Below are 20666 nucleotides of genomic sequence, written 5' to 3' on the forward strand. Positions count from 1 at the left end.
GTCAGACTTCATCTTCTTAAATTCTCTCTAACATTTGCTCACTTTCCTCCATGGTGCAAACTTAGAAAAGAATGACAACTCACGTGACCCATTGGTCACTACATCTGTGGTCACTGAGACATAAAAACGGTATGTATCAAAACTGATTAATAAAGACAGAAAAGAAAAGCGTGTACAAACTAAGGGAAGCTCCGTTCCCTCGTAAATCCCCGAGATCCATGCCTCTCGCGAGATCACGGTTGCTTAGCAACCAATGACACAGCTCTGTTGATAGAAACCCTAGTGCTATGCTAAGGAATTTTACCCAGAAAATATAAAGTGACTTTGAGTTGGTAGCATGGAGGTAAGTTTGTCTTGAAAATGGTTTAGTCAGAGTATCACAGACGAACACTGGCTATTAAACGGCTAACTAAGGTGTGAAAAATGTCATTGTTTGACTTTTCATTAAAGCTAAGGAGAGACATTTTAGACTTAGCTCATAATAGCATAAAGCAAGTAGTGGGCTCATCTGTTGTAGAAAGGATTGTCTCAGTGTTCTCATGAGTCTGTGTAAAAAATCTCATACACTCATATTTTATTTATAACAGAACAGAGAAAATATATCTGTATCTATATCTGTTTTTTTTTTTTAGCGCGAGACATTTTACTATTTCATGAAAAATATTAGATCATTTTGAATTTGATAACAGTAACAAGTCGTAAAAAATCTGGAACAGGGCAAAAAAGGCTGGAAAAGTAAGTGGTACTTAAAAGAAACAGCATGGGGAACATTTTTTGCAAGCAATTAAGTGAACTGGCAACAGTTCAGTAATATGACCGACTATAAAAAGAGCAGCTTAGAGAAGCAGAAGTTCTCAGAAGTAAAGATAAATATCTGTGCAAGACTGAAAACCAGTATTGGAGTCTGACAGTTTTTGGTCATTCAAGCAGTGTTTCATTAAAAAACAGCAGGACTCTGTCATGGAAATCATTGCATGGGCTCAGCAGCGTTTCTCTGTGTGAGAACACAGTTTGCATAAATTGCCAAAGTTTATTTAAAATTGATTGAGGCAAAGTGAAAAACTGTTCTGTGGCCAGATGAATCAAAGTTTGAAACTAGTGTTGGAAGTGCATAGACACTGCCTCGTCTTGAATAAAGAAGAGAGGGACCATCTGGCCTCTTGCTATCACTTCAAAGGCCTGCATATCTGATACTATGGAGATGCATTAGTGATAGTGGAACTGGCAGCTTGCACATCTGGACAGGCATTATCAATGCTGAGAGGTATATGCACGTTTGAGAGCAACATATGCTGTCATCCAGATAATGTCTTTTCTGGGAAAGCCTTGTATATTTCAATGAGAAAATGCTGTATATATTACAACAGCGTGGCTTTGTAGAAGTCCTGAATTGGTTTAAGACACAGCTGTTGCCCCCAGACCCTGAAATAGTCTGACCTTCCACAAAAAGTGCCCTCCAACAGCTGAAATATTATTTCCACTTGCTTTTAGTCAGGGAGTCTCTTGTTTGTTTGTTTGTTTCTTTCTATCGAGTCAGATTTTCTTATTGGTGCTCACGCATTCCATCCAAATCTTAACCGAGATAGTTAATTTAATTTTTAATAAAATTTTATTGTAGGATTTGCTTGTCTTTTTATTTAAATGTGCTTTAAAATAGATGTTTACTTTGATTTTTGTTAAAGGGTTTATGATTTGTATTTGGTCTGATAAAATGACATTGTTTTAAATGTGCTTTAAATACAGTTGATTTGACTGATAGACTTACAGTTTACCTGCTGTGTTTCCAGGAGACGGGGTCAACAGGAGAAGACTCTTTTGAGTCCTTGGCAGAGTTTCAGGTGGTCCTCAGTGAGCTGGTTGGCGATGCGAGCATGGACAAAATCCAGGTGGAGTATGAGAAGCTCATCCATGCGCTGAAGAAGTCAAGAGAGAACGAAAAAAGGCTAATGTCTAAATGCAGGGAGCTGAATGCAGAGATTGTGTCCACCTCAACTAAGGTGGCTGCAGCCCTGAAATTATCCCAGGAAGATGCAACAACAATAACATCACTAAAAAGGGTATGTGCCCCGAACACAAGAACTACAGCATAGTGCAGAATAGCTTATTCATTTAGGTGCTTGACCATACCAATAATTTTCTGATCATGAAGTAACGGGTATAGAAATGTTTTTGTTTTTTTTACGTTTTCTTTATTATGTAGCTTCTGCTAAAGAAAATAATTTGCTTACATTGTAGGAGCTGGATAAAGCCTGGAAAATGGTTGATGCTGCTCATGATAAAGAGAAGAAGGACAAAGAGACAATCAGGAAACTACAAGAAGATGTTTCCAACCTAACAAAAATGGCTGAAATTCAGACTGGGTTTTCCAGGGACCAAGAACAGAAGTGTGTCTGTGGCCCATTTTTTTGACTGTACAGATGTCGGATTAAACCATTTTTAACATGTCTGTGTGTTTTTTCTTTTGGTTTTTAGTGATCTATTTAACATGATTGATGAGCTGACCAAAGAGAGGGATAAGCTGCTGACTACAGCAGAGGGTCTGAGAGAAAAACTAAACAAAGCCATTGCAACCCAGCAAGAGCTAGAGGCCAAACGAGAGCGTGCCATGGAGAATATTTCACAGGTAAAAGCATTTGTATCTAATAATGCAACACACAGCAAGGATCAGCGATTTAAAACTCTTTTAATAATGGGTGTCTGTAATTACATATTTAAATGAATTGTAATAATTTTCAAATATGACACAGTATTACCCCTGAGTGTATTACCCCTGTCTCAACAAACCCCAGTACACATAAACATGCAGTAATGTAGTATTTTCTGGTTCTATAGATGACTTCATGCAATTTCTATTAGCATGTTTTGGTCTCGAGGTAGGATTGCATGACCATTGACTCTGACAAACACAATAAAATTCCACTCTAACTCCAGACTGCTGCTTGTCTCCTGTCTAAACCCAGCTCCAACAGGAGCTTCAGGTGCAACAGAATGAGATTTCCCGCGAGATGAGGCTGAAGGAAAAGCTGGATAAGGAGGTAAAGCAGATGCATGTCGATATGGAGGCCAGGATGGGTGAAATCAAAGTTCTGAATCTGCAAGGCCAAAAGGCTAAAGAGGAGCAGCAGAAACTGGAGCAGCAGCTAAAAGAGCTAAAAGTAAGCAAGGGAGTGGGATGGATTATCTTTCTGGTGTGACATGTTCAAAAATAACTGCTATTATAGTTATTGTCTCAGCTAAAACCATAGGTTATTATTGCATAAATCGTTTTTGTTAGTTGTATGTTGTGTATTTTACATATTTAGATGATGTTGTGCTTAAAAGAATAAAAATGCCTCAAATTCTTGCGAAAATGTACTTTTTCTTACTTTACAAGAATTTGTAATAATTACCTTTACAAATAAGTATAGCGAATTAGCTCCTCTATTTCAATTCCAAAACTTCCATACTTGTTACTTCCATACAAAGTAACAGACAGTCCAAAAAAGAAGTGAGGAAGAGTGTGCAGTCAGGGCAGAGTGGGTGGAAACAAGTGCAAGGGGTGATTTGGGATAGAAAGACAGCAGCACGAGTGAAAGGGAATTTTCACAGGTTTTTAGTGAGGTTTTGTATGGTTTTGATGCTGCCACTAAAAAAAAAACAAAAAAAAAACAGGAAACTGAGCTGGAGGTGGCAGAGCAGAGTTGTAGTGACACAGCTTCTTTCTAGTATTGTGTTGATGCATGCTCAATAATCGAGGTAAGTAAATCCCAAAAGGTTGATTGTGTTCATCTGGACGCAGCGTTTTCAGTGGGAGAAACGTTTCCTCACTCATCCAAGTGACTTCTTCAGTCTCAGCTGACTGCAGGTTTCCCCAATCTTATAAACAGTACATTTGCATAATGACTGAAGCTAACCCACAGAATGAACAATGAGCTGGGGGTCAGTTCCTTGATCATTAATATGCAAATTCTCATGAACATTGATCAACAAACACTGATCAAGGTAAACTGATCATTGATCAATGGCCATGAGTCCCATTCACAGAGGTGGTGAATGGCTGCAATCACAGCATTGTAAGATGGTGACAGATGTACCCTTAGGCCCCCTCCTCGATTCAGAGATGGTCTTTCCCTTTTCATGTAAATGGCCTCCTTGACTCTGCACTCAAACCAGCGTTCCTCCCTGTCCAGGATGTGTACATCCTCATCATTGAAAGAGAGTGTCCACTGGCCTGTAGGTGTAAATAAACTGCGGAGTCCTGGCCTGACGAGGTAGCTCTTCTGTGTTGTGCCATCCGCCTCACCAGAAATTGTTTGGTTTCCCCGATGTATAAATCCTGGCAATCCTCCTGGCACTTAACAGCTCACACTATGTTATTCTGTTTGTGTCGGGGGACCCGATCCCTGGGGTGGACTAATTTTGGGCACACCTTGTTTTGGGATTTAAAAACTACAGAGAAAAATCTTTAGAAAAAATGTGTCTCAACTGTTCCGATACTCCTGACACGTACAGGATCACTACAGGTTTTCTCTTAGGCAGCAGTTGTCCTTCCCTCCTGGATCGGCTGGAGCTTTCTTTAGCTGCCTTCCCAGCTTTGACAAATGTCCAGCTGGGATAACCACATTTACTCAGGGCCTCTTTCTAGTATTTTAGGGTCCTTACCTAAAGGTCAGGGTTTTGTGACTTGGCAATATGTGAATAAAGTTGAATTGATTTGAAAGAAAGAATACATATTTGTTCTCTAACTGCAACAGATTTTGAATGAAAAGTCAACCAAGGAGTTGGAGCAGATGCAGACGAAGAACACCAAGCTGCAGCACGAGTGTGAGCAGCTGTCATCAACCAAAGAACACCTCTCCCTGCAAAATCAACAGAATATAAATGAGCTTAAGGTACACTGTTGTCCACTAATGTACACTTAAACAGTCACAACATGGTACTGTTCAGAGAGTTCATTAAGACATATCAGAATGTAGTCAGCATCAGTGTCCTGCATGTACAATGACATATGCTGTCCATATCCCTCTTCCATCACTGTGTGTAATGTTTCAAACACCCTGCTGCCCCCACTGGTCAGATGAGAGAGGAGGAGGTGAGTCACTTGCGTCAGGAAGTTGCCAAACAAACAAAGATGAGAGAAGCCATCCAGAAGAAGTTCCACCAGACAGAGGATCAGAAAGCTGATGTGGATGTGCAACGGGAGACCCTGAAAGCACAGATCACTGGTCTGGAGAAAGGTAAAGGCGCTTACCTTATGACTCATGAAACACTCAAGCACATGACCGTCTGACATCTGCAGCTTTGAAGTAGAAATTTTACAGGCGTATACTGAATAATATATAATTTTGAGGCAGTGACAGTAATCACTATGATTAAAAAAAACAAAAAACAAAAAAAACAAAACAAAAAACAAAACACTAAGCCAGAATGTAAGTGGCTTTTTGGTATTACGAACAAAATCCTGCAATGAAAAAAATCCTCTGAAGGATTTTGGAGAACGTGTTTCTTTTGTGGCCATGGATACATATTGTATTGGTGGCTGACATAATGAGGCCAAAAAGTAAGAAAGTGTTAAGATTGTTAGAAATGCACAAATGCACACAAACACCTGATCAGAACAGAGTAGAGGGATGCAGCACTAAGTGTTAGTTTGATCTACTTCATTAAGTTTAAGTTGTGTCATTTTCATTAATGAGTGAGACACCACAAAGCCTTCTAAATTGCAGTGTAATTTTTCAGTGCAATTTCTAGGCCTGAGAAATGACTTCAGATGACACAGCGCCACACTCATGGAAGAAAAATGGTCAATTTTGAAATGTTCAACACAACTGACCATCAGCAGACATCATTTAGTAATCACCACCCTTCTTCCTCTACAGACCTTGAATCTTCTCAGAAGCAAGTAGAAGCTGACAAGAAAGCCATAGAGGAGCTGATCCGAGAGAGAGACATCTTAAATAAGGTATCCGTTATAGCTTATAGTGCTGTGACACACTATCAACCAAGCTGGGCATTTTATAGGATGTGCTCATTTTGAATCTGATTACAACGTAACCTTTTTACCCCTCGGAGGTCATAATTATAATACTGTATAATCATCCCTGCACTTCGGGAGAGCAGCATAAACCATTGCTAGCAAATGCTCCTTTGCAATATCAGAATAAAACAAATACCTGAACCCCAAATATGTATTGAGATGATTTACTATATAACAGAACATGTTTGCTTTTGTGCTTTTTACTATGGTTCACGGTCATTTACAGTGAGGTGTGTCCAGTACATAAGCATGGGTATTTTGTTGGCTTTAATCTATTTTTGTGGTCTAAGGCTTATATGTATGAAAACTTCAAGTCCACTTAACTACACTGTTAGGATTAAAACTACGATGATATAGTTTGAGTTCTGCACTTTTGACACAAATTGAAAGCTGCTGAGTCATCTCACCCGTTCTTTTATGAGCATGTTACGCCCCACTTAAAAACTACAGAGACTTAAAACCCACTTAAAACCCCACTTAGAAGCTCTGTTCGTCAGGGTCTCCAAGGCCAAAACAACAAACAAAACACCCCCTTTCTAACTAAAACCAAACAGATCTTTCTATCGAAAAACAAAAATAAACATTGAAATACATTAGCTGTGCTCCCTGACTGGCCACAAAACAGGAGAAAATGATTGAAACAAAAATGGCAGAGAACCCCTACCTGCTTCCACTGTGGTTCACAGTTATCTTAGTAAAGGCACACCCTTACTCACGAGATTCTCACAAGAAAAAAAAAAAACACCAAGGTTACATCAAAGTTGTAAATTCTCACACACACAGCTGCAGCTTGCTGCCCAAACCACTGCAGCTCACAGCTTAGGCAAAAAGGGGGAAGAAGACAAGGTGTGGTGGTTTGAGATGGCAGTCTATATGCCCTGGCTGACAAGCTGTAACACACCTCAGCTGCAGCTCATGAGGCAGACCTGGAACACAGGAGAGGGAGAAAAGGCTCTCTCTCACATAGGGAGAGCCACTAGAGGTCAGCGACCGTAACACCCCCCATATAAAATATTACATAAAATAAAACAGACATACTTTTAACACATACCACCGTGTTCGTTAGGGAGTTTAACACTGCGTCCTGGACAGTGCACCAGCTACCACATTGTCCATACCTCTCTTATGTCTGATGTCTACGTTGTACTCTTGAGCAAGCAACGCCCACCTCATCAATCAATCACAATCTCTGGTTGTGATTGAAGGGTTCTTTTGGAGTGCACAAACGAGTCAAAGGAGCCACTACTGTCGAAAAATTCCAGCAGAAACATCTGTAGTAGCCCACTAGACCCAAGAAGCGCCTGAGCTCCCGTGTTGTGGTGGACACAGGGTAGCTCAGGACAGCTTCCACCTTCGCATTTACGGGGCACACCTGGCAGTGTCCCAGTTGCTTGCCAAGGTATGTCACTACTGCCTTGGCAAATTCACATTTTGCCAGGTTCAAGGTTAGGGAAGCCTGGGCTAAATGACCAAAAACATTCCTCAGTGTGCTAATGTGCTCAGTCCAGCACAACGAATATATCACGATATCATCCAAATACACGTTACAGTTTTTAATGCCTGCTAACACAGAGTTTATAAGTCGTTTGAAAGTGGCTGGTGCATTTCGCATACCAAATGCCATTACTGGTCTGGAGTAACAAAAGCTGAAATATTAGAGGCTCTACTAGTTAAAGGAACCTGCCAGTACCCTTTTAACAAATCTAATTTTGTTATGTAGGTAGGTAGGCTCTGTAAGTGTTTGGGAACTGATGAGGCCAATATTGAAATGCTTGCCAGTTCGCATAGGATTTCAACTACTCAGCTGGTTGGTGTGTCCTTATGTTATCAATGTGCAAAAGGTCTGGACTGAAGTCCTGTTTAACACCCCGAGTTTTTCACTTCTCTTGTTCATTGCTTTGGACATTTGGCCCCAGGTTTTTTAACATGTGCACCTTCTGTTGTATTTGCACTTTTACACACTAATTCTGTCTGCTTCTACTGACTTTCATTCCTCTTCTCTCCAGAGCATACCTCCATCTCTCTTCCATCTACTGCCAGATCATGACATCATAGTGCACAAAACATTTCTGCCTGACCTCATCTGTCAACCTGTTCATTAACACTGCAAATGAGAAGGTGGTCAGAGCTTTAGCTCCGTGTAGTTACTACAGCTCAGCATACCACCGTTGTGCTTGAATATTGGTTTTAGTACACTTCTTCATTTCTCGGGCATTTTCTCACTCACTAAAATTGTGGTAAACAATCTGGTTAAACATTAGACTGCCCTCTTTCCTAGATATCCTCATATATCCAAAGATACAACCCATTATAAGCCGTTTTCTTTGCCTGTGCTACCTTTTTCTTGGTCATACACCTAGTCTTCCAGAATTACTCTTTCTCCTCTAAATAAGGATACGCACTGACAACATTGAACATCGCCCCTTCGCTTTCCAGCTTCACATCGCCGTCTCTGACACTCTCTTTACCTCCACCATGCTCACCCTTCAAGATTACCCCTACTCCATTTTGTTTCCTATCTACATCATGGTGCGACAGTTTCATCCACACACAATACCCTATCTCAGGTTATTGTGTGAGGATGCAACTCTAGTCCTCGAGAGCTCCTGCCCTGCAGCTTTTTGATCCCTAGCATCCCTATTCTAACACAGCTGAATCAAATGGTTGAATGAACTCTTCAGCATGTCTTCCAGTTTGGCAAAGGTCTGGAAACAAGCCATTACAGTTTTTCTCAAATGTTAAAACACAAAAGCCAATCCTGTAACCCAAATGACCAGTAGTCTAAACACATTTACTAAATGTAGCCACCATATTCCAGTACCATAAACACATGTCACATGAAGACACAATTCACAAAACACAACCCTCTGTACTCATAAATCTAAACACATTTTTCCTTGCTAAAACACATGTTGCAAAACAACTCTGCTCATATTCTCAAATGAAAGCCCATGTGATGCAAAATGCTTGCCACAGTCACCAATCTTTGAACACAGGGAACACACCTGGCGTCAGTCACTACACACAGCGACTCAAAATTGAAGACACCTGTTGCTAATGATGTGACCCCACCTATAAAAGCATAGTTTGGTGAAGATGCCAAACAATCACAATGGATGAAGGCATTCGAGCGTGCGGAAGGAGAAGAGCTGCAGGCCAAAGAGGAAGAGGGGTTGAGATCAGAGGAGGAAGAGGTGAAGGCCTAAGAAGAAGAGGAGTTCGGAGTAGAGGAGGAAGAGAAGGAGGCCAACAAGAGAGAGAAGGTCCAGGTGGGAGAAGAAGACAACCTCGCACCATCATAACAGATGATATGCGAGCAACAGTAATTGATCATGTCATTGGCCATGGCATGACAATGGCTGAAGCGGGACGAAGAGTACATCCAAACCTGAGTAGGTTCACCGTGGCCACCATTATCAAGGCATTTAGACAACACAACAGGTATAGTACGCTATTGCTTTCTTTGTCACACTACAGTTTTACAGGCCTGTGAAAGTGGTCTGTTACTTTACATGTAGTTTTACATATAAATCAGTCAATTGACAACACATGTTTCTTTCTTTAGAGCTGAAAGGATGCCACATAGAGGTGGGAGGGTTGCCATATTCACAGCGGCACAAGAAACCCTCATTGCAGATATGGTCCGTGAGAACAACTGCATTAGACTCCGAGAGATCAGAGACAAAGTCATTGCAGATAATGTAAACTTTGAGAACATTGATGCTGTCAGCGTGTCCACAATAGACCGAGTTCTCCGGCGCCAACAGATGAGGATGAAACAGGTCTACAGGGTTCCCTTTGAGCGCAACTCTGCGCGACACATAGAACAACGTTACGAGTATGTGCAAGTACGTATACATCCATGTCCACAGTACAGTTAGTGGACATACTGTGTTGCTTAGTGGCCTACATTACTTCTGGACAATACTGTGCTACCTGATTGACCGTTCTGAACACCTGTACGCTTTTCCATGTTCACAGAGGATAATGCAGTTGGACGCGATGGCCAGACCCCATGAGTACCTCTTCCTGGATGAGGCTGGCTTCAACCTCCAGAAACGAAGGCGAAGAGGCCGTAACATCATTGGCCAAAGAGCCATCACTGAGGTTCCTGGCCAACGGGGGGGTAATATTACTCTTTGTGCAGCTATGGGTACGGAGGGGCTTGTCCACCGGCATGCTGTCCTTGGGTCTTACAACACCCAACGTCTCCTCACCTTCCTAGAGGAGCTAAAAGACATCCTCCTGGACCGTCAACAACACCATCCTAGGCTAGCACATCACATGTATGTGATCATTTGGGACAACGTCCGCTTCCACAAAACACACCAAATCAGAGAGTGGTTCACCACCAACAGTGACCACTTTTTAAACGTCTGTCTGCCACCCTACTCCCCTTTCCTGAACCCTATAGAGGAGTTCTTCTCATCATGGAGATGGAAGGTGTATGACAGACAGCCATACACAAGAGAGAACCTCGTACGGGCAATGGAGCTGGCCTGTGCTGACATCCCAGTGGAGGCCTTCCAGGGATGGATTCGCCATTCCAGGGCGTTTTTCCCGCAGTGCCTAGCAAGGGACAATATAGCCTGTGATGTGGATGAGGTGATGTGGCCCAATGCAGCTCGGCGACATGATGCCGCACAGTGACTGTGTAATACTGTAAAAAGACCGTGTAGACAATAAAAAAGACTTCACACCCTGATCATGTTTTCAAGAGTACTGTTGTGTGCAATAGATTCTGTTTTTGCATTGAGTTGTGTTACAGTAGTGTACGTACATGCAGGATTTTTTATAGATTTATACTCTTCATATGAAACTCACAAATCTAAATGCCTAATCCTCTGCAGAGATCTATGACGATCCGTTACTGTGTAGTTTCTAAAAATATGCATTGGCAGTTATGAAACAAAGAACCTTCTCACAAATTGAGCATTGTGTTTTCAATTGTTTTGCTGTAGTGTGTAATGATGTGTATAGTGTTTACATTTTTGAAAGCTTCTAGCTGCTCTTTTGGTGTGAAAGTTTGAGTTTTGCAGTGGGAAGGTGTGGTTGTGTTTATGTAGCTTTAGAAAAGGGTGTTGTGTTTGGACATTGGGGGACCTGGTGGTAACGTTTGTGACATGTGTTTTAGCATTTGAGAAAAACTGTAATTTGATTCAGGTATGTTGGAACAAGAATGCATCTAAAAGCTGCAGGACAGTAGCTCTCAAAGACTGAAGTTGGAGATCCCTGCCTTAAATCAGCCTTTGTTCTCTCTCCCTTTATCAGTCATAATCTTTATATTTAAAATCCCACTCTCACCTCAACACTCCTGACTTCCCTTCTCTCTCGTTGCCTCCTAACACACCTTGTCCCCCTCCTCCCGCTTTGTCTTCAGCCAAGAGTAGCACAGTTTCCATCGGCACTGCCCAACAGCACCCGAGGCGGTTTATTGTTAACCTGGGCCCTGAGCGATCCAGTGTGGAAATCTCATTCCCGATGACACACATATATATTTGAGAAAGTTTTTACACCAGATGCCTTTTCTCACACAACCCTCCCCATTAATCCAGGCTAAGAACCAGCACTAAGAGTACCCTGAATTGTGGTGCTTCTGTGGTTGGATCAGAATCATGAAGGGTTTTCATGGATGTATTTTTTTTCTCTACCAAGAAGAAAGCTTTAAGCTGGATGATCGCTGTTGAGGATGTGGCATCCGAGTATTCAGATCACAGGCCAGTTTTAAAAGATTTTGTGCTCTGGGAGCTTAGTAGTGATTCTGGATGTTGTTTATATCTCTTTTTTCTATGGATGGAGGGGTTTTACCTTGTGTTTTTTAATCTGGTGACAAAACATACTCGATATTGATGTTATTTTTCATGCAGACATTAATACACAAAATCATTTTGTTTGTAATACCAGAAGAGATTCAGTACTGGTTTCCACATTGTTGACTGTGTACACACAGGCTGACATCAAACTCAAGAACATATGTTTAAAAAAATAGTTAAACTTCTCAGTTTTTAATTCAGAATTTTTGTTATTTATTTTTTGTTGTGATAAATGTGTGATTATGATTAACTGATATAGAAGAGGTCTACAGGGTACTTGCCTCAATCACTCTTCATATTCAGTAACCAGTTGTTTCTGTATAACAGTACTAAATGAGTGTGTCTTCTTTTTGGTCCTCAGCAGCTGGAGCCTATGTTAATGCTTACTGTTTTTATGCTTGTATTCCCATGAACAGAACTTAATCAAAGCTGTGCAGTCAACTGAGAAGCAGCAAAACCTTGTCAAGCTCCTTGAGCAGGACAAGAAAACGTTGGAGCACGAGATCAGCGGCTACCGCCTGGAGGCCCAGAAGCAGCGCAAAATCATCCAGCAGCTGGAGAAAGAGCGTGACCGCTACATCAACGAGACCAGCAACCTCATACAGAAGGCAGGTCATGCAGGAGGAGCTAGTCTCCTGGATTAGCTTGTTCATTTTTTTTTTTTTTTTTACAAATGGGACTTATCTTCTTTCCACAGGTACAACAAAAAATGAATGATGTAGAAGTTAGAGAGACAGAGATATTTGACTGGAAGAAGAAGGTCACTGAGGCTGCGTGCAAGCTCAAACAGCACGAGAACTTGCTGGAGACTGTCGTGTCTGAAAGGAACCTCTACAGCAAAAACCTCATTGAAACTCAGGTAATAGCAAAGTGGTGATGCGAATTACTGCTGGTGTCATCACTCAGCAGAGCTTAATTACACCAGGGAAAGGTTGAACACACCATATTTACAGATGTTTATATTGTAATTCCTCTTCATCTTTTCTCTTCTTCCCTTTTCTGTGTGGTCATTGTGTTCTATCTTTCTCCCTTAGGAAGAGATTGCAGAGATGAAGAGGAAGATGAAGACCATGAACAACCAGGTCACCCGACTCAGAGATGAGATCAGTGTGAAAGAGCTGGCCCTTGCCAAGGATCAACAGGAGCACAAACGCTTAGAGAAAGAAAACGAGACCCTCAAGGTACAGAAAGGTTCCACAGCGGTTCATGATGGAGTGTGGGTCTGACCTCGTCCTTATTTATCTGCTGATTTGCCTTTTCAGTAACTTGACTCTTGTGAAAATATATATTCATTTGAATCCCACCATTGCCATTCTGGATGGTTTTGCCTGTATTGCACAGTTTTCTAAAATTGATTTAATTGATTTAAATTCTTCTTTATAAATGCTTTTATTAAATAGTACAAAATGCCTTCTGCAAAATGTAACTAAAACTTTCACCAGTAGAGGGCAGTGTTTCACTAGAAAATGCTTATTACTTCAGTTGGTTAACACAGTCACTTCCAAGCTAGAAGATCCTGGGTTTACACCAACTGTGTGGAGTTTCTCCCTGTGACTGTTTGGGTGGTGCTTCCATGTTTACCATACACGTGGATGGGAGCGTGAATGGTTGATTTTCTCTCTGTTGTTTTTACTGTTTCTTTTTTGGGGGGAGGTTTGAAAACGGTTGTTTTTCACGTGCTTCAGCTGCTGTTTGTTGCACTACTCTTGACATTTTGAGCTTCCTCTCATGTTGCATTTAGGGTACAGTGGCGTTGCAGTGGAATAATTCCCTCTGTGTCTTTTGTTTATCATCCATGACATCAGTGGAAATCGTAATTGGGTGAATAAAAGATGCGAGGGAGACTTAATAAGAAGCCGTGAATCTGTCTGCACTTATACTAGACCGCTAATGTAAATAATGATGTTTGCTGTGAGACAGTGCAGAGTAGAGCAGAGTGACAACAGAGAGTACCTTAAATACCCTGTGAAAAATACCACTTCAATACTGGGATTGGCATTTTAAAAAGAATGTAGCCAACCAATCACAGTGGGGAAAGTTTATTAAGAAATGGTCCCCACTCCTCTGTCCACTTTTTCGCCTTCTCACCAAACAGTTTCTACTTTAACTCTTGCAATGTTCGGGATCACAGCATCTCTGAAGTTCATTTAATAAATCATAATTCTAAACATTGGTAATATAAAAACACATATTGCTAAATTGAGAGATTTTATATCTGATATAGTGATATAGCCTTTTTATTAGACTCAGTTGGCATCACTTTTAATCACTTGTGTTGACATTTCAGGCTGAACAGTATTTCCTGAAAATTCTGTCTTGTTCACCTATTTTTTTGATTGCCTTTAATTTTATAATGATCCACTACACAGCACTAGAGAATAAATTTCATTACAGGAGATGGCTTTCACCCACAGGTATTAAACCACTGGAGTGATTTGAATTACTCCAGTGAGTAACTGACAGATTTCAATATATACATGTAAATGGGGTGATCGCAATTATGAATTGGTGGTATATAGATAAAATTGTCTTGAACTGAATTAAATCCATGTTTGCTCCTATCTAAATTTCCTGCATTTCCTACAGGCAGAACTGCAGCTGATCAAGCTCCAGCTGGAAGAAACAAAGCAGTGTGTAGACAGCCAGAAAACAGAGCAGCAAAAACTGCAGAAGATAATATCGGATGCTGATGCTGAGCAGACCCAACAGAAGAAACAACTGGAACAGGTAAAGAAGGAGAAACATAGACGGGTAGAGAGAGACAGAGAAAAAGATTCTGATTATGTGTTCTCTCAAGGTGATCAGAGAGCGGGACAGCCTGGGCAAGCAGCTGCTGCGTAGCAATGACGAGCGTACACTGTTGTATGAGAAGATCAGAATCCAGCAGTCAATCCTAAGCAAGGGGGACTTTCACTACAAGCAGAGGATCGAAGACATCCGCCTGCTCAAGCTGGAGATCAAGAGGCTCAGACGCAAGAAAAGCATCCTTGACAAGACTTTGCCCAACACAGAGGAGCTGAGGTAAAGGGAGGCATTTGTGGCCAATAGTGAAGAAGGAGAAGGAAGGCAAGATACAAGCATTGAGCACAAAAAGGAAAAGGAATGAGGGGACCCGCAGAGAGCAGTATTTAGAGTAAAAGAGCCAAAAGGAGTGAGATGGAAAGATTGTTAGGTAGGAATCGCTGCTGTCAAACAGTAAATTATTTCACATAGATCCTTTAAAAAATTCCAGTATTTCTTGTGATATTTTCACAATGGATTCATTTTTAAACTCTTAATTAATAGAGTGAAGTTGTTGTTTTTGCCTCCAGTTTGATGGAATTTAAATGGAAATTATGTTAATATGTAATCCTGTATTTTAGGCAAGAGCTGTTTCATCTGCAGAGGCAGCTGCTCAGAGAGAGAGCAAGGAACAGCGTGCTTGAGGAGCAACTGAAGCCGATAAATATTCACAGATGGAGGCGACTAGAGGTGAATGATTTATCCTTGTGTTAGCTTGAAACTTTCATAGCACTAGCTTTTCTTTTTCACATGTTCTAAATGACTGACTTGCAGGGGAGTGACCCTGGTAAATACGAGCTCATCCGTAAGATTCAGTCCTTACAAAAGCGCCTGATCGCCAAAACCCAAGACCTTGAGGAACGTGAGCTCTTCTTGCAGGTGAACACCTGAACACTTGTTTTAAACTAACTGATCTAACTAATGATCTTCGATTTGTACCTGCACAAGCCTCTTTGGATCATTAGTCTTTTCAAGTTTACTCATAAAAATAAGTGTGACTCACAGATGCATGGTCTTCTTTTAAGCCATGTACTTTACCCATAACTTCCTTTCTTTTAATTTTACCATGAAGGAAAAGGAGAAGCTGTATGTGGAGCTAAAGCACATTCTGGCCCGGCAGCCAGGTCCTGAGGCAGCCGAGCAGCTCCAGCAGTGTCAGTGGACCATCCGAGACAGAACCAAAAAGCTCAAGGTCTTGTGCAGAAAATTCCAGATTTGTATCATTTGTTTGCGTTTACTTTTTGATATAAATAATGACTTCAATAAAATAATATATATTGTTTTAAACAAAAAAAAAATGGCACCAACATGAAAGACAGTATTTTTTAATATCTATTTTAGACAGATGGCACTGGTTTCTCACATCTCTGACAAAAAGATGTTTTTCCATCTAATTTTTCAGGCACTGATAGCAGAGTTGAGGATGCTTGACTCGAAGATGAATGAGTATAAAAGTGAGAATCAAAGACTGGCCACGGAGCTAGCAAACGTTACGAAGAAGTACCTAAGTGAGAAAAAGCTCCAAAGGTGAGGCTGATCTTTGTTCTAATTAAAAGCTCCAGTATATAACGCACTGAGAAAACGTTCAGCTGCTCATCCTTTCGTTCACTGTGTGTCTCCTCAGTGAGCAGAGGACAAAGATCAAGGTGGAGCACCCGGAGCTTCTGCCTCAGCTGAGCAGCAAACCCCATTTTACAGGAGGAGGTTTCAGAGTTGATAACCCTGTAAGAAGATAATTTAAAACCTGATATATTTTAAAACATTCAAAATGAATAGTTCACAAATCATGACATGACCTCGCACCTGTCCATGACCTCAGTAGCATAAGGTTGACCATTTGTTGCTTTCAGTTTTATGTTCTAATATAGTATTTTTGATGTGTGTAAATCTTTGGCAAAATTCCAGCAAAACCTGTACTGAGGTCTTTAAGAGCTTGGCTCTACAGTACACCAGCATGGATTTATTTATATTGTGCTTTGTTTAATAAGAGTGATTATGCAAATCTTAAAAGAGCAATATAGGTATGAAAGAATATTTGTACGCAGATTAGAAATAGCAGTATGGTTCTGATGGTTGATGGGCACCAAACGACTTTAGGGTTTATTTATGAAGCACACTATACCTCCCAATAATATCTGATGGATATAATGATCCAATCTAACAATTTGTACATGGTTGTATGAATGGAAAAGAATAAAGAATCCTGTGTGTTCAGTTTTTACAGCCACAGCATCAGCACAGCTCCATCTGGGCTTCACTGCTTCTCCATTTGACCATTAAACTATACATCAACCACTACAGATTGTTCAGGCAGTAAAACATTTAGTTTCTTCATTTTTAACATAAGAGAATAATGTGAACATTACTCATGTGTTTTTCAGTGTTCTGATGTGTGTGCTATCTAATAGAGTTCATGATTGTTAAATGTTCTGCTATTCTGAGTCTTGATCTTTCTGGGCTCTGCCATAGATCTATGTTAACCAGATGTTGACTGATCTGTCTGTAAAGGAACTTGCATACATATAAAATGTTTTAATATAAATGCTTTCTTTCGTTCAAACCTCCATCTTTCACACATTCACTCTGCAGCAGTTTTTGTTTCTAGTTTGCATTAGTTTATTGCCATCTAAAGCATTTTAATAAGACTTCACATTCTGTTTAACAATACAAGCATTAAAAAATTTGTCAAATGTGGTGTTCTGAATCTGTTCAGAATATTGTACTGGAAGCCTATTTTCATGAGATTTAATAAAAAAAAAGACTTTTATCGCGTTGTCATACCTGATATTAAAAGCTACAGATCTCAGTGTTGCCAAATCCCACTGTAACCCCAGACTGTACTCATTTTTCTGTTTAGGTGTGAAGTCATCCTCTTCCATGTAGGCAACAGAAAATACTTTAACTGTTGCCTGTTTCTACTTTGAGTACATTTCAGAGTCTGTACTTTTTCACTTTTACTTGAGTAAAAAAGTATTTCAACTTTTACTAGAGTATTTTTTAACACAAGTATCTGTACTTCTGTCTGTATTTTTTATTTATTTATTTTGTTACCTCGGATCATTCAGTTATAAAACGTGAGAAAAGTTGATATGATACCCCTGTCATCTCCACAAGATGTCAGCAAAATACTCACCACAGTGCATTCCATCTACCAAATTACTTAGACATGATTTTATAGTTTTCTTTGCCAGGAATAAAAGAAAATATATATTTAAACTAGAAGGACACTCAGGATAGGCATTTTATATATATATATATATATATATATATATATATATATATATCTTATTCACAGACGATCCTCCGTCTGTGAATAAGCTATTTTAAAGACTGTGATCTGGTTCTGGACCAAAATGTAACATTGTTCCATTTCCCATGCTCCTACTCTCCACCAAGTTTCCTAAAATTTGGCTTGGTGGTTACATATAATCCTACTAACAAACAAGCGAAAAAACATACCACCTCATTGGCTCATGCCTTATCAGAAGAAAAAATCTATTATAAGTAGAACATACATGTATTTGTTTTCAGCACAGCAACCCAAATGATACCATGTGATCATTATAAGTGTGAGCACAATTATAGGTGGAACCCTTTAAAGAAACAGACGTTTTCTGGTGGGACAGTATTACATGTGGCCCTAAAATAAATAATCAGTACATTTTTATAGCAGCTTGGGCACACAGTGTGCAGCAAGTCATGATAATTTAACTGAGTTCGTGTGAAAGTCCTGTGAAAGCTACAGCTGTTTGTTGACGATTCTTCGTGGGTTGAAGGTGTGCTCATCACTGAGGCGTGATAGCAACATGTTTACGTGGAATAACACAGGAATACACACTCTTTTATACATTGTGCATTTATTATCCCCATTTTCAAATAAAATACTTTTATTTGTGTAGTAGTTCATGACTATTTGCACACAAATTCCTCCACCCTTGTTTAGCATATATATATATATATATATATATATATATCTTGTTATGGAGTTATTCCTCTTCCAGTGCTGTTACAGTATAACCATGGCAACCAGTCTGGACTGTGTGAGCTGTGTTGCTGTAGTAATGCGAGGCCTCTGACAGGACATGTCTCCTTTCTTCCTTTTTTTCTCTTTTTCGCTTGAAGAAGCAGCTGCTCACGCAGGCTAATGAAGATGGTGTGTGCAGGCTTTTGTTGGCTTGTTGCAGTGCGCATGCTGATTTTACACTGCACGCCTGTGAGCAGGCCAGGGCAGCACCTCCTATGTAATGACGTCAATGACGCAACACTCCTCTGCCTGTGACTGCTGAAGCTGCCAGTTTCAGTTCTAGGATATTATTCATTAACATTTTTTTTCATTTGTATGGTCGTCACCAAATACAAAATGAAAATATTCATGAAGTGCTGGGTTGCAGAAAAAATGTCCAAATAATGTCACAGCATCACTGTTTAAAATAAGTGGGAAAACACACAGAGCATGCACAGAACTCTCTCTGGTTGCTAATTTTCTGTGAAACCTTTAATAAGTCTAGTCCTCTAATGTATTGCTCAGAGCTGGATGTTCCTGGCCGAAGTGAAGATCTTGTTTTGATATTTGGAAACTTGAGCATCAGAGTGTGACAGTAACATACAAACTGTTACGTGAGTGCACATGTTCATACTGGCCCAGATGGACCTTTCTGAAAGGTCTAAACCTTGACCACAGAGTCGAAAGTAGGGATTAACTGGATTTAAATCAGAGGCTTGGATGAAAAAGGCATCACATTGTTTATTACTGCTGCCAAATATGAGAAAATGCATCCTTTAAGGAAAAACATGAGGTCATTTTAAGTTTCTTTTTTAAATAAACTTTGGCTGGGAGAAGATGGTTTCTGGATCCTGTTCACATTTGACTTCTTATTCTGAAATTTTTCAACATTTTGTAGATGCATTTTGTAGATTATACCCAGTCATGTTACATGTTATTAACTCATCTAGTTACAAAGCTGTTTCTTTTTAGCACCACTTGCTAATGAGCTAATAGTAACAAACAGTAAAATCTCTCGGTTCAAACATTTCATGTTTTCTGTGTTCTAAAGTAAACGGGTTTGGGTTTAACAGATTTGTAAATCTTGTTTTTGTTTGCGTCTTACATAGTATTCCAACTTTTTGGAATGCTATGTAAACTTTTTGGAGATAGGCAAGTTGTGAACCAGGTTTCTTTGAGCTTCCTAGTTTATCTCAGTATTCTTGCCTTCTTGTGTTCAGGCAGACTTACAAACCCAAAAAGATATGTGTACCATAATTTAAACATATGCAGAAATCCTTGTGAAACCCTGAGCTACTCAAAGATAGATTCATATTTTAACAGGCAGATTGTTTCCCCCAAATCTTTACATCGTGACTCTTACTTTTGGAACAACTCAAAAGGGGACTGAAGATAAATCTGACTTGTATATGTGAGAATATACATGAGAAAACCTAAGAGTGCTACTGGTTTATATTCCAGTATATGAATCATTACCTTGTGTCTATCTCTGCATTTTCCTTTGCATTTCCATCATCATTTAAAAAACAAAGCATGTTTTTAAGATGTTTTTCGTATATATGTATATATCTATAAACAGACACACATATGTAGGAAAAATTCATTTTAAGCTATATTTTCCTCTCTGTGTGTTCAGGTCTATGGCAGAATGTCAAAGCAGACAACAAAAGAAAAGATGCTCACACTCTGTGTACACAGTGAGCTACCTCGCTACAAGCATCATCTCCTACCAAAGCCCCTTGCCTCCCCTCCTTCCTACTTCATGAATATTAGGGAATTAATGCTGGCAGGCAGGGAGAGCAGGAAGGGGCTGGGACAAAGAGAGAAAGAGAGGTTAGTGAGGGAAGCAAGCGTGGGGAGAGGGAGGGTGAGGAGAGCTGATATCGTCACAGGACCTGGCAGTGCGCAGGCTCTGAATGAGCTGGGTTGGCTGCCTATTGATTGGAAAACAACGGGCTGTAGGAGGACAGATAAGGGTGTCTGTGGGCTAACGGGTGAGGGTAGGGATACAGACCAAAGCTCACACTACACTTCACCTCCCTGAATTCTCCTC

General features: G+C 40.2%; 1 protein-coding gene across 1 annotated transcript; it reads left to right on the plus strand.

The window, feature by feature from the left end:
* Positions 1–261: 261 nt before the first annotated feature.
* Positions 262–20657, plus strand: cfap58 (cilia and flagella associated protein 58). The gene is made up of 19 exons (XM_084941553.1): positions 262–343; positions 1788–2057; positions 2236–2384; positions 2473–2623; positions 2961–3155; positions 4734–4871; positions 5057–5216; positions 5859–5941; positions 12246–12437; positions 12527–12688; positions 12864–13010; positions 14416–14556; positions 14627–14850; positions 15192–15300; positions 15385–15489; positions 15683–15802; positions 16013–16137; positions 16235–16334; positions 20250–20657. The coding sequence occupies exons 1-19, from the start codon at positions 338–340 to the stop codon at positions 20655–20657; spliced, it is 2985 nt and encodes a 994-aa protein (XP_084797679.1). The 5' UTR covers positions 262–337.
* The last annotated feature ends 9 nt before the right edge of the window (positions 20658–20666 follow it).

The sequence above is a fragment of the Perissodus microlepis genome, chromosome 10 (genome assembly GCF_051167445.1).
Source record: "Perissodus microlepis isolate ML-2025 ecotype Zambia chromosome 10, ASM5116744v1, whole genome shotgun sequence".
Lineage (NCBI taxonomy): Eukaryota > Metazoa > Chordata > Actinopteri > Cichliformes > Cichlidae > Perissodus > Perissodus microlepis.